This window comes from Neomonachus schauinslandi, chromosome 4 (genome assembly GCF_002201575.2).
Source record: "Neomonachus schauinslandi chromosome 4, ASM220157v2, whole genome shotgun sequence".
In the NCBI taxonomy this organism is placed as follows: domain Eukaryota; kingdom Metazoa; phylum Chordata; class Mammalia; order Carnivora; family Phocidae; genus Neomonachus; species Neomonachus schauinslandi.
In genome coordinates this window covers 187710372-187727532 of record NC_058406.1, presented here as the reverse complement: position 1 = coordinate 187727532, position 17161 = coordinate 187710372, and the positions used below count along the sequence as shown (strand labels likewise).

The window sequence follows — 17161 nt, the reverse complement described above, 5'->3', positions numbered from 1 at the left end:
CTAAGCATAGATCAGAGTGATGGTTACACAGCTCTGCACATATACTAAAAACCTGTTGTGGGGTGCCTGGGGGGCTCAGTTGGCTGAGCGGCTGCCTTTGGCTCAGGTCATGGTCCCGGGGTCCTGGGATCGAGCCCCCCATCAGGCTCCTTGCTCTGCAGGAAGCCTGCTTCTCCCTCTCCCACTCTCCCTGCTTGTGCTTGCTCTCTCTCTGACAAATAAAATCTTAAAAAAATAAAACAATAAAAACCTGTTGGGCAACCCTCTTGGGTCCCTTCTCTCTTTGGGTGTTTTGTACTATGGCTTAATAAACTTTGCTCTGCTGCTTCCCTGCAAAAAATAAAAAATAAATAAAAATAAAATAAAAACCTGTGCATCATACCCAGGCAGACGGGCGCTCTATGTTAGACATTTTTTTTAAAAAAACATTTTATTTATTTATTTGAGAGAGAGAGAATGAGAGACAGAGAGCACGAGAGGGAGGACGGTCAGAGGGAGAAGCAGACTCCCCGCCGAGCAGGGAGCCCGATGCGGGACTCGATCCCGGGACTCCAGGATCATGACCTGAGCCGAAGGCAGTCGCTTAACCAACTGAGCCACCCAGGCGCCCCATAGACATTTTTTAAAGATTATTTGTTTATCTCTCTCTGTCAAAATAAATAAAATCTTTTATTTTTTAAATTTTTAAAAAAAGATTTTATTTATTTATTTGACAGAGAGAGACACAGCAAGAGAGGGAACACAAGCAGGGGGAGTGGGAGAGGGAGAAGCAGGCTTCCCACCAATCAGAGAGCCCAATGTGGGGCTCGATCCCAGGCCCTGGGATCATGACCTGAGCCGAAGGCAGATGCTTAACGACTGAGCCACCCTGGTGCCCCTAAAAATTGACAAACCTTTAGCTAGACTGACCAAGGCACCCCTCCAGCTCTTTTAGTTATTGTTCGCATGGAATATCTTTTCCATCCTTTAACTTTTTTTTAAAGTTTATTTACTTAAGCAATCTTTACACCCAACTTGGGGCTTTAACTCAGAACCCTGAGATCAAGAGTTGCATGCTCCTCCCACTGAGCCAACCAGGTACCGCAAAGTAAGATCATTTTAAAAATCCATTCTGGGGGCGCCTGGGTGGCTCAGTCGTTAAGCGTCTGCCTTCGGCTCAGGTCATGATCCCAGCGTCCTGGGATCGAGCCCCGCATCGGGCTCCCTGCTCAGCGGGAAGCCTGCTTCTCCCTCTCCCGCTCCCCCTGCTTGTGTTCCCTCTCTCGCTGTGTCTCTCTCTGTCAAATAAATAAATAAAATCTTTAAAAAAAATCCATTCTGGGGGGCACCTGGGTGGCTCAGTCAGTTGAGCATCTGACTCTTGATCTCAGGGTTGTGACTTCAAGCCCTACCTTGGGGTGGGAGTCTACTTAAAAAAAAAAAAAAAGAGGGGCGCCTGGGTGGCTCAGATGGTTAAGCGTCTGCCTTCAGCTCAGGTCATGATCCCAGGGTCCTGGGATCAAGCCCCACATCGGGCTTCTGGCTCAGCGAGGAGCCTGCTTCTCCCTCTGCCTCTGCCTCTCTCCCTGCTCATGCTTTCTCTCTCTCTCTCTGTATCTCTGTGTCTCAAATGAATAAAAATAAAATCTTAAAAAAAAAAAAAAGATAAAATATATGTCCTGTCTTTTTTTTTTTTTAAAGATTTTATTGATTTATTTATTTGAGAGAGAGAGAGAGAAACAGCATGAGAGGGGAGAGGGTCAGAGGGAGAAGCAGGCTCCCCGCCGAGCCGGGAGCCCGATGTGGGACTCGATCCCAGGACTCCGGGACCATAACCTGAGCCGAAGGCAGTCGCTTAACCAACTGAGCCACCCAGGCGCCCTGTCCTGTCTTTTTGTTCCTCTGTTCCTCCATTACTTCCTTCTTTTGGGCTAAGCAGATATTTTCTAGTGTACTATTTTAATTTTGTCATTCTTTTAACTATGTTTTTTGTTGTTGTTGTTGTTATTTTCTTGGTGATTTTCCTGGGAATTAAACATCTTTATTTATAAAAATCTTGTTCATATTAATACCAGCCTAACTTCAATAATATATAAGAACTTTACTCATATATTCACTCCTATATATCTCCATTCCCTCCTTTCTTTTTTCTATTGTTGTCATACAAATTGCAATGTTTATATGTTATAAATCCATCAACGTAGTTTTATGGTTATTGCTTTATGCAGTTATATTTTAAATCAGACAGGACAAGAAAAAGAATTAAAAAGACAAAAATGCGTGAATACTGAATTTTGTATATACCTATGTAGTCACCTTTACCAGTACTCTTTATTTTTTATGTGCATTTGAGTTACTGTCTAGTGTCCTTTCATTTCAGCCTGAAGGATTACCTTTAATATTTCATATAGGGAGGTTCCACTAGTGACAAATTCTCTCCATTTTTATTTAGCTGGGAATGTCTTAATTTTTCCTTCATATTTGAAGGATAGTTTTGCTGAATACAGAATTGTCAACAGTTTTTTCTTTTTTTTTTCTTTTTAAAGATTTTATTTATTTATTTGAGAGAGAGAATGAGATAGAGAGAGAGAGCATGAGAGGGGGGAGGGTCAGAGGGAGAAGCAGACTCCCTGCTGAGCAGGGAGCCCGATGCGGGACTCGATCCCGGGACTCCAGGATCATGACCCGAGCCGAAGGCAGTCACTTAACCGACTGAGCCACCCAGGCGCCCCAGCAAAGCAGATTTTTTTTTTTAAGATTTTTATTTATTTATTTGAGAGAGCAAGAAAGAGAGAGAGAGAGAGTGTACATGAGAGGGGGGAGGGTCAGAGGGAGAAGCAGACTCCCCACTGAGCAGGGAGCCCGATGCGGGACTCGATCCAGGGACTCCAGGATCATGACCTGAGCCGAAGGCAGTCACTTAACCAACTGAGCCACCCAGGTGCCCACAACAGTTTTTTCTTTCAGCACTTTGGATATGTCATCCTACCGTCTCTGGCCTCCATGATTTCTGAAGAGAAATCAGCTGTTAGTCTACCAAGGATCCCTTGTACATGGCGAGTCTCTTCTCTCTCACCGTTTTTAAGATTCTCTGTCTTTGACTTTTGGCAGTTTGATTATAATGTCTCTGGGTGTGGATGCCCTGTTAATCCCACTTGGAGTGAGTTGAATTTCTTACATGTTATATTAACATTTTCATTAAATTTGGGAGGTTTTCAGCCATTCTTTCTTTCTTAAAGTGTTTTCTATTTCAAAGATTTTATTTATTTATTTGAGAGAGAGACAGAGATAGCAAGAGCGAGCACAGCAGGGGGAGTTGGAGAGGGAGAATCAGGCTCCCTGCTCAGCATGGGGCTCAATCCCAGGACCCCGAGATCATGACCTAAGCCGAAGGCAGACGCCCAACTGACTGAGCCACCCAGGCGCCCCTTAAAGTTTTATTTAAGTAATCTCTACACCCAATATGGGGCTTCAACTGACAACTCCAAGATCAGGAGTCACATGCTCCACTGACTGAGCCAGCCAGGAGCTCCTCAGCCATTATTTAAATATTCTTTCTGCTACTTTCTCTCCTCTCCTTTTGGGACTCCCTTTATGTGTATGTTTGGGATACTTGATGGCATCCCATATGACTCTGAGGCTCTGTTAATTTTCCTCATTCCCTTTTCATTCTTTTCCCTAGATTGGATTATGTTAATTGACCTATCTTCAGGTTTGCTGATTTTTTTTCTTCTGCCAGCTCAAATCTGCTGTTGGCCTCTTTAATGATAATAGCTTAATATTAAGTCAAGAACAAACTAAGATTTAACAATTCAGATTCTCCACTGTCTCCCATCCAGTAGACACTAGATGTCTGTAAATCATTAGTCCATTTATGGAGCTCACAAAATGGTCAGACCGTGAAACCAATACCGCCATTTCTCCATCACTCTTAGCAACGGGGAATAACTTACCGGTTACAAAAACAGAACAAAACCCCCAAACCAACCAAACAAAAAACCCCACAAAATAACTTGAGAGGAAAATTATAAGTAGAAAAACTACAGTTAGGAAATCATTATTCTATTACCACTTCAGACTCCTCCCTAGAAACCAAGAACAGACACGCCGGGGCTTAGCCTGTGAGGTGCACACTCAGGAAACGCAGCTCACGCAGCTCAGGCACGGGGAGCCACCAGCCATCTTGGTAGAAAGCCTCCAAAACTGTTACAGGATAACTTTCAGGAGAAGGCAGTATCATAACTCTTATATAGATATAAAATGAACACATGTCAAAGATTCTATTTAAGTCATTCTTTAAAAGAGATTCAAGAATATTATAACTGCTTCAAAGAAGTCAAAGAATCACAGATCTATGCAGAATAAAGGATTGTTGGAATTGACTTACAAATGGATACAAAACCAGCTTCTTCCACAACTGGAGGAGGGAAATCAGCTGAACCTCCATGGGATGGAATTCATTTTCAGGTCTGCGGAAAACAATCATTTACATTGCTACTAGTTATTTACAAACACAAAGTTGTAAAATGGTTTAAAGACAATGAGAGGCACCAACCTTATAAATCAGAGACCCTGGGATCATGTAACAGAGCACAGCTCTCCTTAGAGACACCAGTAAACTGCTCTGCTCATTCAGTCTTAAACTTTTTACATCCCAGGCCCCATCCCCTACGTGCCGTGATTTTCAGTCCCCAGGATTCCCAGACTCCCAGTCCCCCTAAAAACCCTATTCTGCTCTGTCCCAGCCCACCTCCCCAGATTCCAAGCTTCATCTCCTGTTACCCCAGTACCTAGTCCCCATCAGCCACATCCTCAGGCCCAAATTCCTCAAGGTTCTGGCCCTGAGATCCCCCACTCAGGTCCCCCCAGTTTGCTCCAGCACCAGCTCTGATGGCAACTCCCAAGGACTGGAAGCCAGACCACCTCCCACCCTGCCCAGAGCCCCTGTGCTTCGAACACATCCAGGGAGAGGGGAGTCCCAGTGATGGCTGAGCTTGGCTGATCTGTGGCTTGGTGGGTGGAGGGGAGAGGGATGGTGACCCTTCATTCAGAAAAATAAAGAAGTGTGATGTTCTTCATGTCAAGACTCCTGGAGCCAGGTGCCATGATACTGCTTTGAAGAGGGACCCAGCCAGCCAGGCCATCCACATTCAACACAGTGGACCCTCAAGAAACGTGAAGCCTGCCCCCTGTTCCATGTGGAGACCTCAGCGGGAGGGGATGACTGGCTCCAGGCTCCCAGCCCCGCACTTGCCTCACCATCAGCTCACCCCAGCTCCCTGGCCCCCTGGAGGATCCACAGTGGCCTCACCACAGGGGCCTTTCTCACTATCTCTGCTCTTCAGTGGAGGTTTCCAGACCCCTGGCTTTGCTGTGCACATGCTTTCTTTTCCTGTCTGCATTCTTTGGTCTGGGTATGAACACCTTCTCCTCTGCCTTCCCCATGCTGGTGGCCTGCCTTTCCAGTGACCTGCATACGGAGTTGGTGCTTGGCCCTCCGTAGCCACACCACCCCGCTCAGCACTCCCAGAAGGGTGCCATCCACAGAATGATTCTACAAAGGGAACACTCTGGGGCGCCTGGGTGGCTCTTGATCTTGCCTCAGGTCTTGATCTCAGGTCTTGAATTCAGGCCCTGTGCTGGGCGTGGGGCCTACTCAAAAACAACACAAAGGAAACATTTGGGGAGGCTCAGGGGTGTCAGGAGGGGCCGGGTAGGAAATCTTTTCCAATCTGCTTTTTAATTAGCTCAGTTTTCCCACAGCCTTTGCAAAAGGATGGAAATTTCAAAGTTGTTTGCAGCTTGTCTTTCACCAAATTAAAATGCTCATACTGTTATGCACACACAAAAGAACTTCCCCCGAGAGCAGCCCTTGGGACCTCGGGACATCGTCTAGGAAGTTCCTGCCTGCCCCCTGCCTGGCCTGGCTCTGGGCATTCTTCTTTTTTTTTTTTTTTTTTAATATTTTATTTATTTATTTGACAGAGAGAGACACAGTGAGAGAGGGAACACAAGCAGGGGGAGTGGGAAAGGGAGAAGCAGGCTCCCCACTGAGCAGGGAGCCCGATGAGAGGCTCGATCCCAGGACCCTGGGATCATGACCTGAGCCGAAGGCAGACACTTAACGACTGAACCACCCAGGCGCCCCACCTGGGCATTCTTCTGAGAGGGTCCAATGCCCTGGGAATTCTCCCTTGCAGGTCAGGAGCGGGTCAGAGAAGCACTATGCCAAGGAGCTGGAGGTGGAGGCCTAGGGGAGGAAAAGGTCATGGGGAGGGTGACAGGGAGAGTTGCCAAGAGAATGACTGACTCTCCCCCAAGCAAGAAAAGATGGACCAGCACTGGGTGTCCTAAGGTCTGAGCTGTCCTGAATGTTTCAGGGAGGCATGCTTCACTATGTCCTCGGCTGTGATGGATAGCAATCAACTCACCTTTGCTTAAACAAGCAAGAAATTGTGGACCCTCATAACTTGAAAGTCCAAAGATCTAGCTTCAGATGCAACTGGACCCAGGCGATCCTAGGATGTTTTCTGGGTTCTGCCTCTCTCCACCTCTCACCCTGCTTGCCTCTGGGGAGCCTTCATTCTCAGGTGTGCTCCAGGAATAGTTTGGGTAGCTTTTTATAGCTCTTGGGATGACTGACATCCTAAGACAGATGTCATGGTGGACCCTGATTTGCTCCATAGGAGCAACGGTCCCTTAGCTCAATCACCGTGGGCAGGAGGATGGACATAATGATTGGATCATCTGGGTCACCCACCCAACAACAGGGTGGGGGTAAGGGGTCCTGTGATTAGCACCCCATCAGAACCCTAGTAGCCTCTGAGCCCCCCGGAAGGGGCAGTGGAGAGAAGGAGGCCAGCACTTGGAGTGGGGAAGTCCAAGCGGCCTTGTGGCCTCAGGCAGTTAGCCTCCCTGAGACGGGGTGGACATGGCCAGGGTGGCTGATTCCGGAATGGCTGATGACCTGCACTCATTCACTGGACAGGGTCCCAGATGCTCCCACACTTCCATTTTCTGGTGCCACAAAAGCCAGGAGATCCCTTTGAATTCCATGGAGGAGAGGAAGCCCCTTAGAGGACCATTGTCCCATGCCTTTTTTTTTTTTTTTAAAGATTTTATTTATTTATTTGACAGAGAGAGATGCAGCAAGACAGGGAGGGGGCCCTGAGCAGATGCTAATGGGAGGACACAACCATTTTATCATCCAGGTGTTGTCATACCTTCAACCGCATTGGAGTTCACACCTCCTTAGGGACTCCAATAGGCTGAGACACAGGGCCTTTAGTCATTCCACCAAAGCCAGGTGAGGCTTGTCCAAACACGCACAGGCTCAGTCTCAGGGGAAGTGGCCACACACCTGGGAAAGGAAGCTGCACGTGGCAGGCCACACCTTAGCTAGCCCTTCTCTGGTTCTGAGGAACTGCGGGGCCTGCTCCTGGTGGTGGGACAGGGCAACAGTGGGTCTGTAGCTCAGGCCTTGCTCTTACCCAGGGGGGTCCTCTCTGTGGACAGCCAGGTGCCAAAGGTCCTGCCTTGGCCACTGCCTCCCCTCTGGGGTCTCCTTCAAATTGCCCCCGGCCCTGGGTTTGAGAGACCCTCTGGGCAGGGCTGTGAGCTGGAGTCGTGGGCCACCTGCTGTCCAGCTGGAAGTGTGGCTGCCCTGGCGACCAGACTCAGTGCTGCGCAGTCATGAGTAGGAAGGGTGTGTCGGGGCAGCTCTCAAGAACTCGGCCCTTCAGCATCTCCCTCCCCTTGTTATTTCCTACAAGGCACTGACAGGAAGGCCCTTGAGGCTCCTAAGGGCAGTGGCTTCCTCAAATTGTCCACCTCCAGCCCTGACCCCCAGGTTCAGGGCCACCTGCCCCCCTCTCTCCAGGGCCTTACTCCTCTGTGGCCCTTGGGCCTGGCACAAATGCGTATGTGGGCAGAGATGAGGCTCTCGTAAATGCCTTTGATTGTCGCCTGACGGAAGAGAGAACAAGAACTGGGGGGCAGCTCCCTGAGCTCTAGCCCCAGGGTGGGCAGGGGAGGGTGCTGTTGGAGGGGGAGGGCAGAGGGCGTGCCATGCTCTCGTCCTCCTGCCTCTGAATCTCTCCACTCACCACTGCCAAGGTGGCTTCCGCAGCCCACACCCCACCTACTGGCCCCGACTCCCAAAGGCAAACAGCCACGTGAACCCCCCACTGCCCCTGCTCCTTCTCTAGGCCATCAGCATCCTGGGAGGCTGGGACCTGGCAGGTGGCCCCCTGTGCTCAGGGCGGGGCTGTGTCTGAGCCACCTGGGAGCCTGGGCCCTCCCAGTACTTGATGCAGCCCCAGACCGGAGGCTCCAGTGGTCAGGGCCTGGAGGGGGTCTCTCCCACCTTCCTGCTCAGCTGCTCCTGCCAGGGCAGGGAAAGAGGAGACCTTCAAAGACCCATGTGCAGGCCAACTCAAGGACAGGCAGCTTCTGAAGTTTAAAAAGGGCATCCGGGACCAGAACAATTGTGGGAAGGGGTTGGGGCAGGCAGGGCAGGAGCCACTTTTCCCAGCCCCCACAATCACTTGGGTTAGACCCTTGCAGCAGCAGGCTCCCCACTGCAGAAATGGGGCCCCTTGTCTGTGAGAATAGGATTTCAGTGCCAGGTCAGTCACACTGGATCACAGCTCGGGTGTCCTGCCTCCCCTGCGGAGCCTGTGTCCCCCATGGGCCTCTGCTTCTGGCCTGCCCCAGAAGCCAAGAGGAGGTGACAGAAGCCTGAGCCTCTGCCCACTGCAGCTTCCATCCAATATCCTCTCCTGAGTCCTTGCCGGTCCCCTTGCCTGGCTGAGGCACTCCTTTCAGCCCCCTCCAGCCCTTTGTGCGGAACCACCCACTCCAGCTCAGGCTGCAGTCAGTGCTAAGGCTCTGCTCCCTGCAGACGCTAGCCAAGCAAAGGCCCACACTACTATCCCAGGGCTGGGGCAGGTATGGGTTGCTCAGGAATAGGGACCACTTGTAAGAAGCCCAGGGAGAAGGCAGACGCTGCCACGTCTGCCTGAATAAAGAGTGTGGGCCATCTGCACATTTGGTCACAGAAGGAGCTAGAAACTAGACGCCTGTGGCTTAGGGAAGGCAGCAATGCTCCTGACCAGAAGGATCCCTAAACTGGCTGGAATCTCTTCTAAGCCCTACTCACTGAGCCTCTTCTGTGCCTGGACCTTGCACGGAGGCCCGGGCATAAGCCCCCTGGCAGGACCCTCCCACAGAGGAACAGACGCTACCGCTGCTGGGTCACAGCAAAAGAGAGAGCTGGTTCTGTTTGATGCTCGCGCCCAGCTGGCTCAGCCCACACAGCCCAGAGATGCTTACAGAGCAGTGACCCTGACGGGAAGAGGCCTCACCACTCAGCTGGAGATCCGGGATGAGCTGATGTTGGGTGGACACCATGCTGCCTCTGACCACCGTAACCTGTTCTCCGGGGGAAGCTCCAAAAAGCGATGGGGGGAGGGGGAGCAAGGGTCCAGGGCTCGGAGGGCTGGGAGAGCAGCCGGCCAGGGGTTGGGGGCCCCTGCCGAATAGTTCAAATCAGCACTCCAGCTCAGTAGGGGTCTATCTGCACAGAGAAAGGAGCTACAGAAGTTAACTACTGGGACCCATGGAGTAACAGTGATTTATTGTGCAAGCCCCACACAGGCTCCAGATCTGGGCCAAGTTCACAGCCCTAGCTGGGCCCTGGTTCTGGGACTGTTCTGTGGTCCCCACCCTGACCAGCATCTGCTGTGGAGTGTACAGGTGTCCATGAGCCCACAAGTGAGGAGGGCCTCCTTGGGTCGTGGGCACTTGGGCGCTGGGGCGTCTCAGCCTGACGTCACATTCCCCATCTGCCCAGGCTTAGGGGCCACACTGGTCCACACAGTCCTTTCCACTGCGGAACACGTGGTAGATGCTGGTGGGAGGGAACATGGCGACAGCACCGAGCAGGGAGCCCACCTGGATGGCCACACCAGCTGCCAGCAGTGCCGGACGGCCGCCACCGTGCAGCAGGGAACTGGCGGCCACCTTCACATAGGAGAGCACGCCCAGACACAGCACCCACGCCAGCACCTGGGAGGACGGGCACAGCAGGCTGAGCACGAGGTGTCCCCTGCTCTGGGGGCAAACCCCTTCCCCACTGCAACCCTCTCTGCTTCAGTGTCCCCAGTGTACTTACCACAAGGACCACCCCTGCAGAGGTGCCCACCAGCGGTGGGCAAGGGCTCAGGACTGCCAGCGCCATCAGGTAGGCCCCAAAGAGCATGCCCAGCACAGAGAGACCACCTAGCCCTGCCAGAGACCTACAGGGGTGAGCAGGAACTCAGGGCTGGCCGCACCAGGACCCAGCCCCCATCCCTAAACTCTGCCCCGAGTGCCTTGGGGACCCTCTTGTACCTGCACAGCACGCCCATGGCCAGAAAGCAGGCGAGGGGGTTGGCAGCGCTGCCCAACACCACTGCCAGGTGGTAGGCCAGGCGGCCGTAGGGCAAGCAGGAAAAGCTCTGCACGGCAGGCAGCACACCATTGGTCAGCGCGTTGGTGATGGCCAGCAGGCCCAGCAGGCAGGCACCATGCACAGAGAGCAGCCGACGGGCCTCAGGCTCTGGGCTGGGAGTGGCGCCTGTGGCTCGGCTCAGTGACTCCTGCAGTGGTGAGGCCTCTTCTTCCTCCTCCTCCACTCCCGGGCCTCTTGCCCGCAGGCCAGACCCCGGACCCGCTGTGGATGCGGATGGTGGTGATGGCAGTAACAGCAGGAGACCCTGGAAGGCGGCAGCCGAAGTGACCAGAAGGGCGGTCAGCACCCAGAAAAAGGTGCTGGCAGGAAAACGCTCTGGGAAGTCGTGGGGGAGCCAAAGGGTGCCATTGGTGGGAGATGGCAAACATTCAAGGTGGCCTACGCCCTGCACGAGGGCCAGCACACAGGGCAGCAGGGCACTGAGGCCCTGACCCAGGAAGAAGGAGCGCAAGAAGGGAGGTGGTAGGTGGCTCAAGAAGGGCAGGAAAGTGACGTTAGAGGCACAGCAGGCCAGGGCCAGCACCAAGGCCAGCGTTAGGAAGGCCACGGAGTGGAGCTGCCCTGCGACTGGGGACACATGGTGCCACAGTGGGGCCAGCAGGGCTGTGCCCACCACGCCCAGTGCCTGCACCACCTGGATGGGGCCCCGCTCGCTCTTGCCCGGAGCCAGCCGCCTCCACAGGGTCACCACCAACAGACCCAGGTTCCCCACCGCCACAAGCACGGAGAGGTATGACGGGAGACTCCAGCCTGCAGGGAAGGGAGAAGACCATGTCAGGGCTAGGTGCAAAGGGACGATGAGCAGCTGCAACCCGCCTTACCTGGCACACCTGAACCCCTCTTCCCTGCGCACTCCCACTCACCCTCGGGAAGTTCTTTTACCACCACAGGCAGCTCCACCCAGATCCCGTTGATGGCAGCCCAGGAGCCCATGCCAAAGAGGGCCACCAGCAGGTGGGTCAACACCAGACGGCCCAGTGGGGGTGCTGCCATTCAGCCCAAGGCTGGGCCCTTCAGAACAGGTCAGGGTCACAGCCCGCTCCTCTTTCCCCACCTAGATCCAAAGAAAACGCTTCAGCTCTACTGGGAACCGAAGACCTCTCCTATCTTGAAAGAAACAGACAGGGATGCGGGATCACAAGTCAAAGACACAGAACTGGAATCAGAAGAGGACCAGACCGCCTAGACCAGGGAACCCGGAGGGTGCCCGGGGGTGGGGCATGGGGATGACAGGGGCCAAACATACCAAACAGCACGGCTAGGCCTGCAGGCAGAAAAGCAGGAAGCCGGGCCCGAGGAGCCCCGACCCCAGAGGGAAACAAGGAAAGAGGGACTCCATCTTCGGGTCTGAGTTGCTGCGATCACCACCACCCTCTCCCCAAAAGGGACACGGACTCCGGGACAGGGGCACCCCTACGGCGCCTCGCACACCTCTACTGCTTCTGCTTCCCAGTGGGAGTCCGAGGCTTCAGCGAGACCCAGGACAGCAGGAGTGAAGTCGGACTCCGGGGGGAGGGATGGGCCCGGCGCCGCCCCTCGCTGCGTCGGGTGGTCAGCGAAGAGCTGCCCGGTGCGCTGGGGGACCTGCGCCTCCTGATCCTGCACCTGCGCGCTCGCCGCCCGACAGCCAGTCGTCTCGCCGCCCTACAAGGGCGCCGCCTCCCGCGCACGAGCGCGGCTTCAGCCCAGAGCCGGTGAGGCTGGGAAACGCGGCTCCGCCCGGGCGAGAACTCCAGCTCTCACGTACTGGAGGAAGCCGCGGGACGGCCAGCCCCCCGCATGGCCCATCGCCGGAAGTCCCGCCCCGGAAGTCGGGCGTTGAACCTGCGCGCAGGGGGTCGGCCCGGGGCTCAGGTCCCGCCTCCGCCCGGCGGCTTCGCCTCTTCCGCTACGCCGCGGCCGTGGAGTTTAGTTGGGAGCTATGGCTCCCGGGGCTGCGCGGCGGGCCCGACGCAGGGTCCGGGGCGCGCTGCCGGCCGGGGCGCGGGCTCGCTCGGCCGAGGACTGGTGGTGGGACCAGCTGGCGCCGAGCGGCTCCGGGTACCACCTGCTGCAGTCGGACAGCATGCTGCTGGTGCTGCCGGGCCCGGGGCCTGCCCGCACTCGCGTGCAGAGGCGTGCCGCCCGCCGCACTCAGCGGCTGCTGCCCCCCGCGTCCCGCGCCTCGGCCGCCAAGGCCAGGCCTAGAGCTGCGCCCGCTCCGGAGCCGCAGCAGGGGCCCGACCCGGGCTGGGGCGACCGCATCCCCCTGGAAATCCTGGTGCAGATTTTCGGGCTGCTGGTGGCGGCCGATGGGCCCATGCCTTTCCTCGGCAGGTACCCCAGGCCCACCGAGCGCAGCAGCATGGCTCAGGCTGCCCTCTTGCCCACCGAGCGGGTGGCTGAGGCGGGGGCAGAGGGCGTAGCCGAGAGAGCGCAGTCTCTCAGGGGTCCAGTTAGAGCCCCCAGGGCCTGTCTTTGAGCTAAGGTGGCCGCAGCGTTGTGAGAACAAAGGGGACAGGTCTCTCCTCTTAGGAAAACCCGCGGCAGCGGCCACGGAAGGCCCGGCGCCTCAGCAGAGATTTTTCTCCCAGGGCTGCACGCGTGTGCCGCCGCTGGCAGGAGGCCTCCTCCCAGCCCGCGCTCTGGCACACAGTGACCCTGTCGCCCCCGCTGGCTGGCCGCCTCGCCAAGAGCGGAGCCAAGGCCGAGAAGAAGGTTCTCGCCTCTCTGGAGTGGCTTATGCCCAATCGGTGAGACATTCCCTCTTTTCTCTATCTCCTCACTTCATTTCTGTGGCTTGTGGAAAGCCACAGGCTCATTTCTGTCTCCCTACACCGAAGTGATGGGTAGGGGAGACGCTGACAGAGGGGCAGCGAGGGAACACTATGCAGCTCTCCCTCTGCTGTCGGCCCAGGTTCTCCCAGCTCCAGAGGCTGACCCTCATCCACTGGAAGTCCCAGGTACACCCCGTGTTGAAGGTGAGAGCTCTAGGCTGCCCTGCACACCAGCGGCGACACGTGGGGTTGCCCGGTACTTCCAGGGAGGGGGTCAGGCACCTGGAGCCCAGTGTTGCCCCAGGGGATGCCTGCCTGGTTCTCCTTTCCTGTTGTTCCTTTCAGCAGGGAGGTGTCAGAAGTGGAGCTCCCATGTTGGCTGCCAGGGGCAGAAAGGAGGCTCTAGCTGAGGCAGAGGAGAGGGTTCGGTGTCAGCCCCTGGTTTCTTTCCTTTGCCGACCACAGAGACCCAATCTCTGCTGGTGCTCTGTCTTCCACAGCTGGTCAGCGAGTCCTGTCCTCGACTCACCTTCCTCAAGCTTTCTGATTGCCATGGTGTGACCCCTGACACTCTGGTCATGCTAGCCAAAGCCTGCCCCCAGCTCCACAGCCTGGATATACAGCACTCCATGGTGAGCCCTGGGTCCCCAGGGGTCCTGAAGAAGCCTGGGCCGGAGTGACCGGTACCCATGTGCTGGGTTCCCAGGTGGAGTCCACAGCCGTGGTGAACTTCTTGGAGGAGGCAGGGCCCCGAATGCGCAAACTGTGGCTGACCTACAGCTCCCAGACAACGGCCATTTTGGGTGCGCTGCTGGTAGGTTGGCGACAGGCAGAAGCAGAGATGGATGCTGAGCCAGGGTCTGCCAGGCCACTGAGCCTGTGTTCTCTTCCACCTCTGCAGGGCAGCTGTTGCCCCCAGCTCCAGGTCCTGGAGGTGAGCACCGGCATCAATCGCAACAGCACTCCTCTCCAGCTGCCTGTTGAGGCTCTGCAGAAGGGCTGCCCCCAGCTGCAGGTACCTGCCACCCCTCCTCTTCCACCTGCCACCCTCCCTCCCCATCTGCAGCCTGGGCCTTGCTCCAGGTGCTGCGGCTGCTGAACCTGATGTGGCTGCCCAAGCCTCCCGGGCGAGTGGTGACTCCTGGCCCAGGCTTCCCCAGCCTTGAGGAGCTCTGCCTTGCTGGCTGCACCTGCAACTTTGTCAGCAATGAGGCCCTGGGCCGCCTGCTCCACAGCTCCCCTCATCTGCGCCTGCTGGATCTTCGTGGCTGTGCCCGCATCACACCTGCTGGCCTGCATGATCTGCCGTGTCAGGGTCAGCTTTCTCTGGCTGGTGGCTGGGTGGGAGGGATGTGGGTACCTCCTGCCCGCCCCACAGCTCATGACCACTCTTCGCTTCCAGAGCTAGAGCAGCTTCACTTGGGTCTTTATGGCACGTCCGACCGGCTGACTCTAGCCAAAGAGGGCAGCCACCTGTTGACCCAGAAGTGGTGCCACACTCTGCGGGAGCTGGACTTGAGTGGCCAGGGCTTCAGCGAGAAGGACTTGGAGCAGGCCTTAGCTACCTTCTCAGCCACCCCTGGGGGCTCACCCCCAGCCTTGTGCTCTGTCAACCTCAGGGGCACCCGGGTCACACCAAGCACGGTCAGGTCAGCATCCCCTTCCCCAGTCCCTTGGAGTCGGTACGGCTTGCCTCCCCAACAAGCCTGGCTTGCAGGCTTCGGGTGTCCAAAAGGGGAGCACATATTGGCCAAGCCCCTGCTTAGGATGGCCCTTAGGGACACCACGGGTACTGGGCTTGGGCCTCGGTGGCTGTGGGTGGCAGAGCCAGCCGTGGCACCTGGGCAGAGAGGGCTCCTTACACTGGCCTAGCTCTGCCAGGGCCGGGGTCTTCTGGGAGCCAGGGGCTCAAGTCCCCATGGCCTGCCCTGCCCCTACAGCTCTGTGATCAGCAGCTGCACAGGCCTGCTCTACCTCAACCTGGAGTCCTGCCGCTGCCTTCCTCGGGGCCTGAAGCGGGCCTACCGAGGCCAGGAGGAAGTCCAGTGGTGCCTGGAGCAGCTGCTCACCAGCCTGCCCTCCTCCAGCTAGGCAGTCCCAGACCCCTGACCCTCAGGTAGCCAGGGGCGCCCTCCACCCTTTTCGCATTTTGGATGTTTGAGCATTTTGTTACAATAAAACATTTTTAGGAACTCTGTGTGGTCCTTTAGGCGGGGATGAGAGGACAGGTATTGTACCTGAGGGAACCACTCAAGGCTAGAACTGGCGGAGAGCTTGTGGGGTGGGGTGGGGGGTGGCCTTCCAGGGTTCCTGAGGCTGCCTGTGGTCATGCCTTGCTCACTCACTACTAGGCGTGAATCCTGGACTGAGTGTGTGTATCCTGCCCTCAGGGACACTGAAGTGAGCTGTCTGTGGTTGTGTTTGAAGCTCTGCCCGGGCAAAAGTAGTGATGGGGCGGGGGAGGCCTGCTCAGCCATGGGGTTCAGTGTGGGGAGCCTGCCCGCAGACTTCTCTCCAGCTCAGGCCTGGGATGTCTTGCCATCCTCCCTTCCCGTGAGGACTGTGAACCAGGCTGTGCAGGGGGCCTCTGGTGGTGTGGGGACTCACAGGGAAGTGCGTGCTCACTTCAGGGCCAGGCCTGGGGAGTCCCCGCAGAAAGAGTAGTCAACACAACAGCCCCTTCTAGAACCCGCTGCCCAGAACTTCTAGAACCCAGGCCTCGCCCAGCCTGGACCACCACCTGGTGTCCCTCCTCCGCCCTTTGTTTGAAGGCCGCTCCTTCCTGGACCGCAGCCCTGGAGGCTTTCTTCCCCCAGGTATCAGTGCGACGGCGAGCCCTGGGCGGTGGCAACCTTCCCGCAGCCCAGCTGACCCTCTGTGCCTAACCCAGGCCCCCAAGGGCCGCAGTAGCGGCCTACCCACGACCTCCGGCGGCAAGTGCTTCCAGCTCTGGGCCCTAGGACTCTTCTGCACCGAGCGCCACCTGGCCAAGCGCCTGAAGAACAACAGCTTCTACCCGTTCACACAACAGCAGCCCAATGGTGCGCGTGGGCCCGGAACCAGCACGCGGCGGGGGCGGGGCGGGGGCCCACTGTCTGACCCCCCCCTCCCCTCCCCCCCGGGGAAAATCCTGCTTGGGTGGGGCCGGGGCCTGGATCTGGGCTGTGATTTGCGTGGGGGCGGGGCCAGGCCCGGGGCGGGCCGCCGACGGTGCCCCAGCGCTGCGTGCGTGGGCGTGCGGCCCGCCGGGCGCCGGCCCCGCCACCGCGGGCTGCGAGCGGGGACCAGCTGTCCTCACGCGCCGCCGACGCGCTGCCCGCAGTCTTCGTGCTCGAGTACTACCTGGACACACTGTGGAAGGGGGCGCTGCTCTTCGTCGTCTGCCTCTTCCTCGTCAGCTTCGGCCTTGTGAGCCAGGTCTGCGCTCCGCGGCCCGCCCCCCACGGCCGGCCTCCTGGGGCTGGACCCCTCTCTCGGTGCCCCACCCCACGCCCTTGGCGGCTCAGGTCCCCGTGGCTCCCGCAGGTGCTGAAGCAGGAGACGTGGGGCTTCCCCGCGTGCGGCGTGGGCGTTGGCCTGTGGCTCATGATTTCGTCTTTGCCGCGGCGCCGCCTGGTGCTGAACCACACGCGTGGCACATACCACTTCTCCATCCAGGGCCGCACCGTGTGTCAGGGCCCTATGCACCTGGTCTACGTGCGCCTGGCGCTTAGCTCTGACGGTGAAGCAGGGGAGGGTGTGCCGGGAAGCAGCTTGGGAATACGGGGCGGGGGATGGGGGGTGGCGGGCAAGCCAGCCGTATGCCCTGCCCCCCAGCCCTGGTCCCCAGAGCCAGCCCCCCCCGCCCCCCCAGCCCTGGTCCCCAGAGCCAGCCGTATGCCCTGCCCCCCAGCCCTGGTCCCCAGAGCCAGCC

The 17161-nt window shown here is 57.0% G+C and overlaps 3 protein-coding genes across 8 annotated transcripts in view; 2 read left to right on the top strand and 1 right to left on the bottom strand.

Moving 5' to 3' along the window:
• Nucleotides 1–7275: 7275 nt before the first annotated feature.
• SLC52A2 (solute carrier family 52 member 2) lies at nt 7276–16629 on the bottom strand. Of its 4 annotated transcripts, XM_021688867.1 has the most exons (6): nt 11924–12214; nt 11356–11546; nt 10372–11242; nt 10154–10277; nt 9934–10047; nt 7276–7339 (listed from the first exon to the last, which is right to left on the bottom strand). In XM_021688867.1, the coding sequence occupies exons 2-6, from the start codon at nt 11483–11485 to the stop codon at nt 7319–7321; spliced, it is 1260 nt and encodes a 419-aa protein (XP_021544542.1). In that variant the 5' UTR covers nt 11486–11546; nt 11924–12214; the 3' UTR covers nt 7276–7318. The 4 variants fall into 4 exon arrangements, with proteins under 4 accessions (XP_021544542.1, XP_021544540.1, XP_021544541.1 ...); XM_021688865.1 differs by lacking the exons at nt 7276–7339; nt 11924–12214 and adding an exon at nt 16591–16629 and having other exon boundaries at nt 9604–10047; nt 10154–10266; XM_021688866.1 differs by lacking the exon at nt 7276–7339 and having other exon boundaries at nt 9604–10047.
• Nucleotides 12311–15434, top strand: FBXL6 (F-box and leucine rich repeat protein 6). Of its 3 annotated transcripts, none has more exons than XM_044914707.1 (9): nt 12311–12808; nt 13066–13224; nt 13389–13434; nt 13749–13880; nt 13955–14062; nt 14150–14263; nt 14332–14563; nt 14651–14897; nt 15189–15434. In XM_044914707.1, exons 1-9 carry the CDS (start codon nt 12414–12416, stop codon nt 15337–15339), a joined length of 1584 nt encoding a protein of 527 aa, XP_044770642.1. In that variant the 5' UTR covers nt 12311–12413; the 3' UTR covers nt 15340–15434. The 3 variants fall into 3 exon arrangements, with proteins under 3 accessions (XP_044770642.1, XP_021544536.1, XP_021544535.1); XM_021688861.2 differs by having other exon boundaries at nt 13389–13452; XM_021688860.2 differs by having other exon boundaries at nt 13389–13452; nt 14651–15434.
• The window catches only part of TMEM249 (transmembrane protein 249), a 7334-nt gene continuing 5637 nt past the window's right edge, over nt 15465–17161 (top strand). Inside the window, exons 1-4 of the mRNA XM_021688741.1 lie at nt 15465–15476; nt 16139–16289; nt 16571–16665; nt 16774–16969. Of these exons, the coding sequence (XP_021544416.1) occupies nt 15465–15476; nt 16139–16289; nt 16571–16665; nt 16774–16969 (454 nt within the window). The remainder of the gene's footprint in view (nt 15477–16138; nt 16290–16570; nt 16666–16773; nt 16970–17161) is intronic.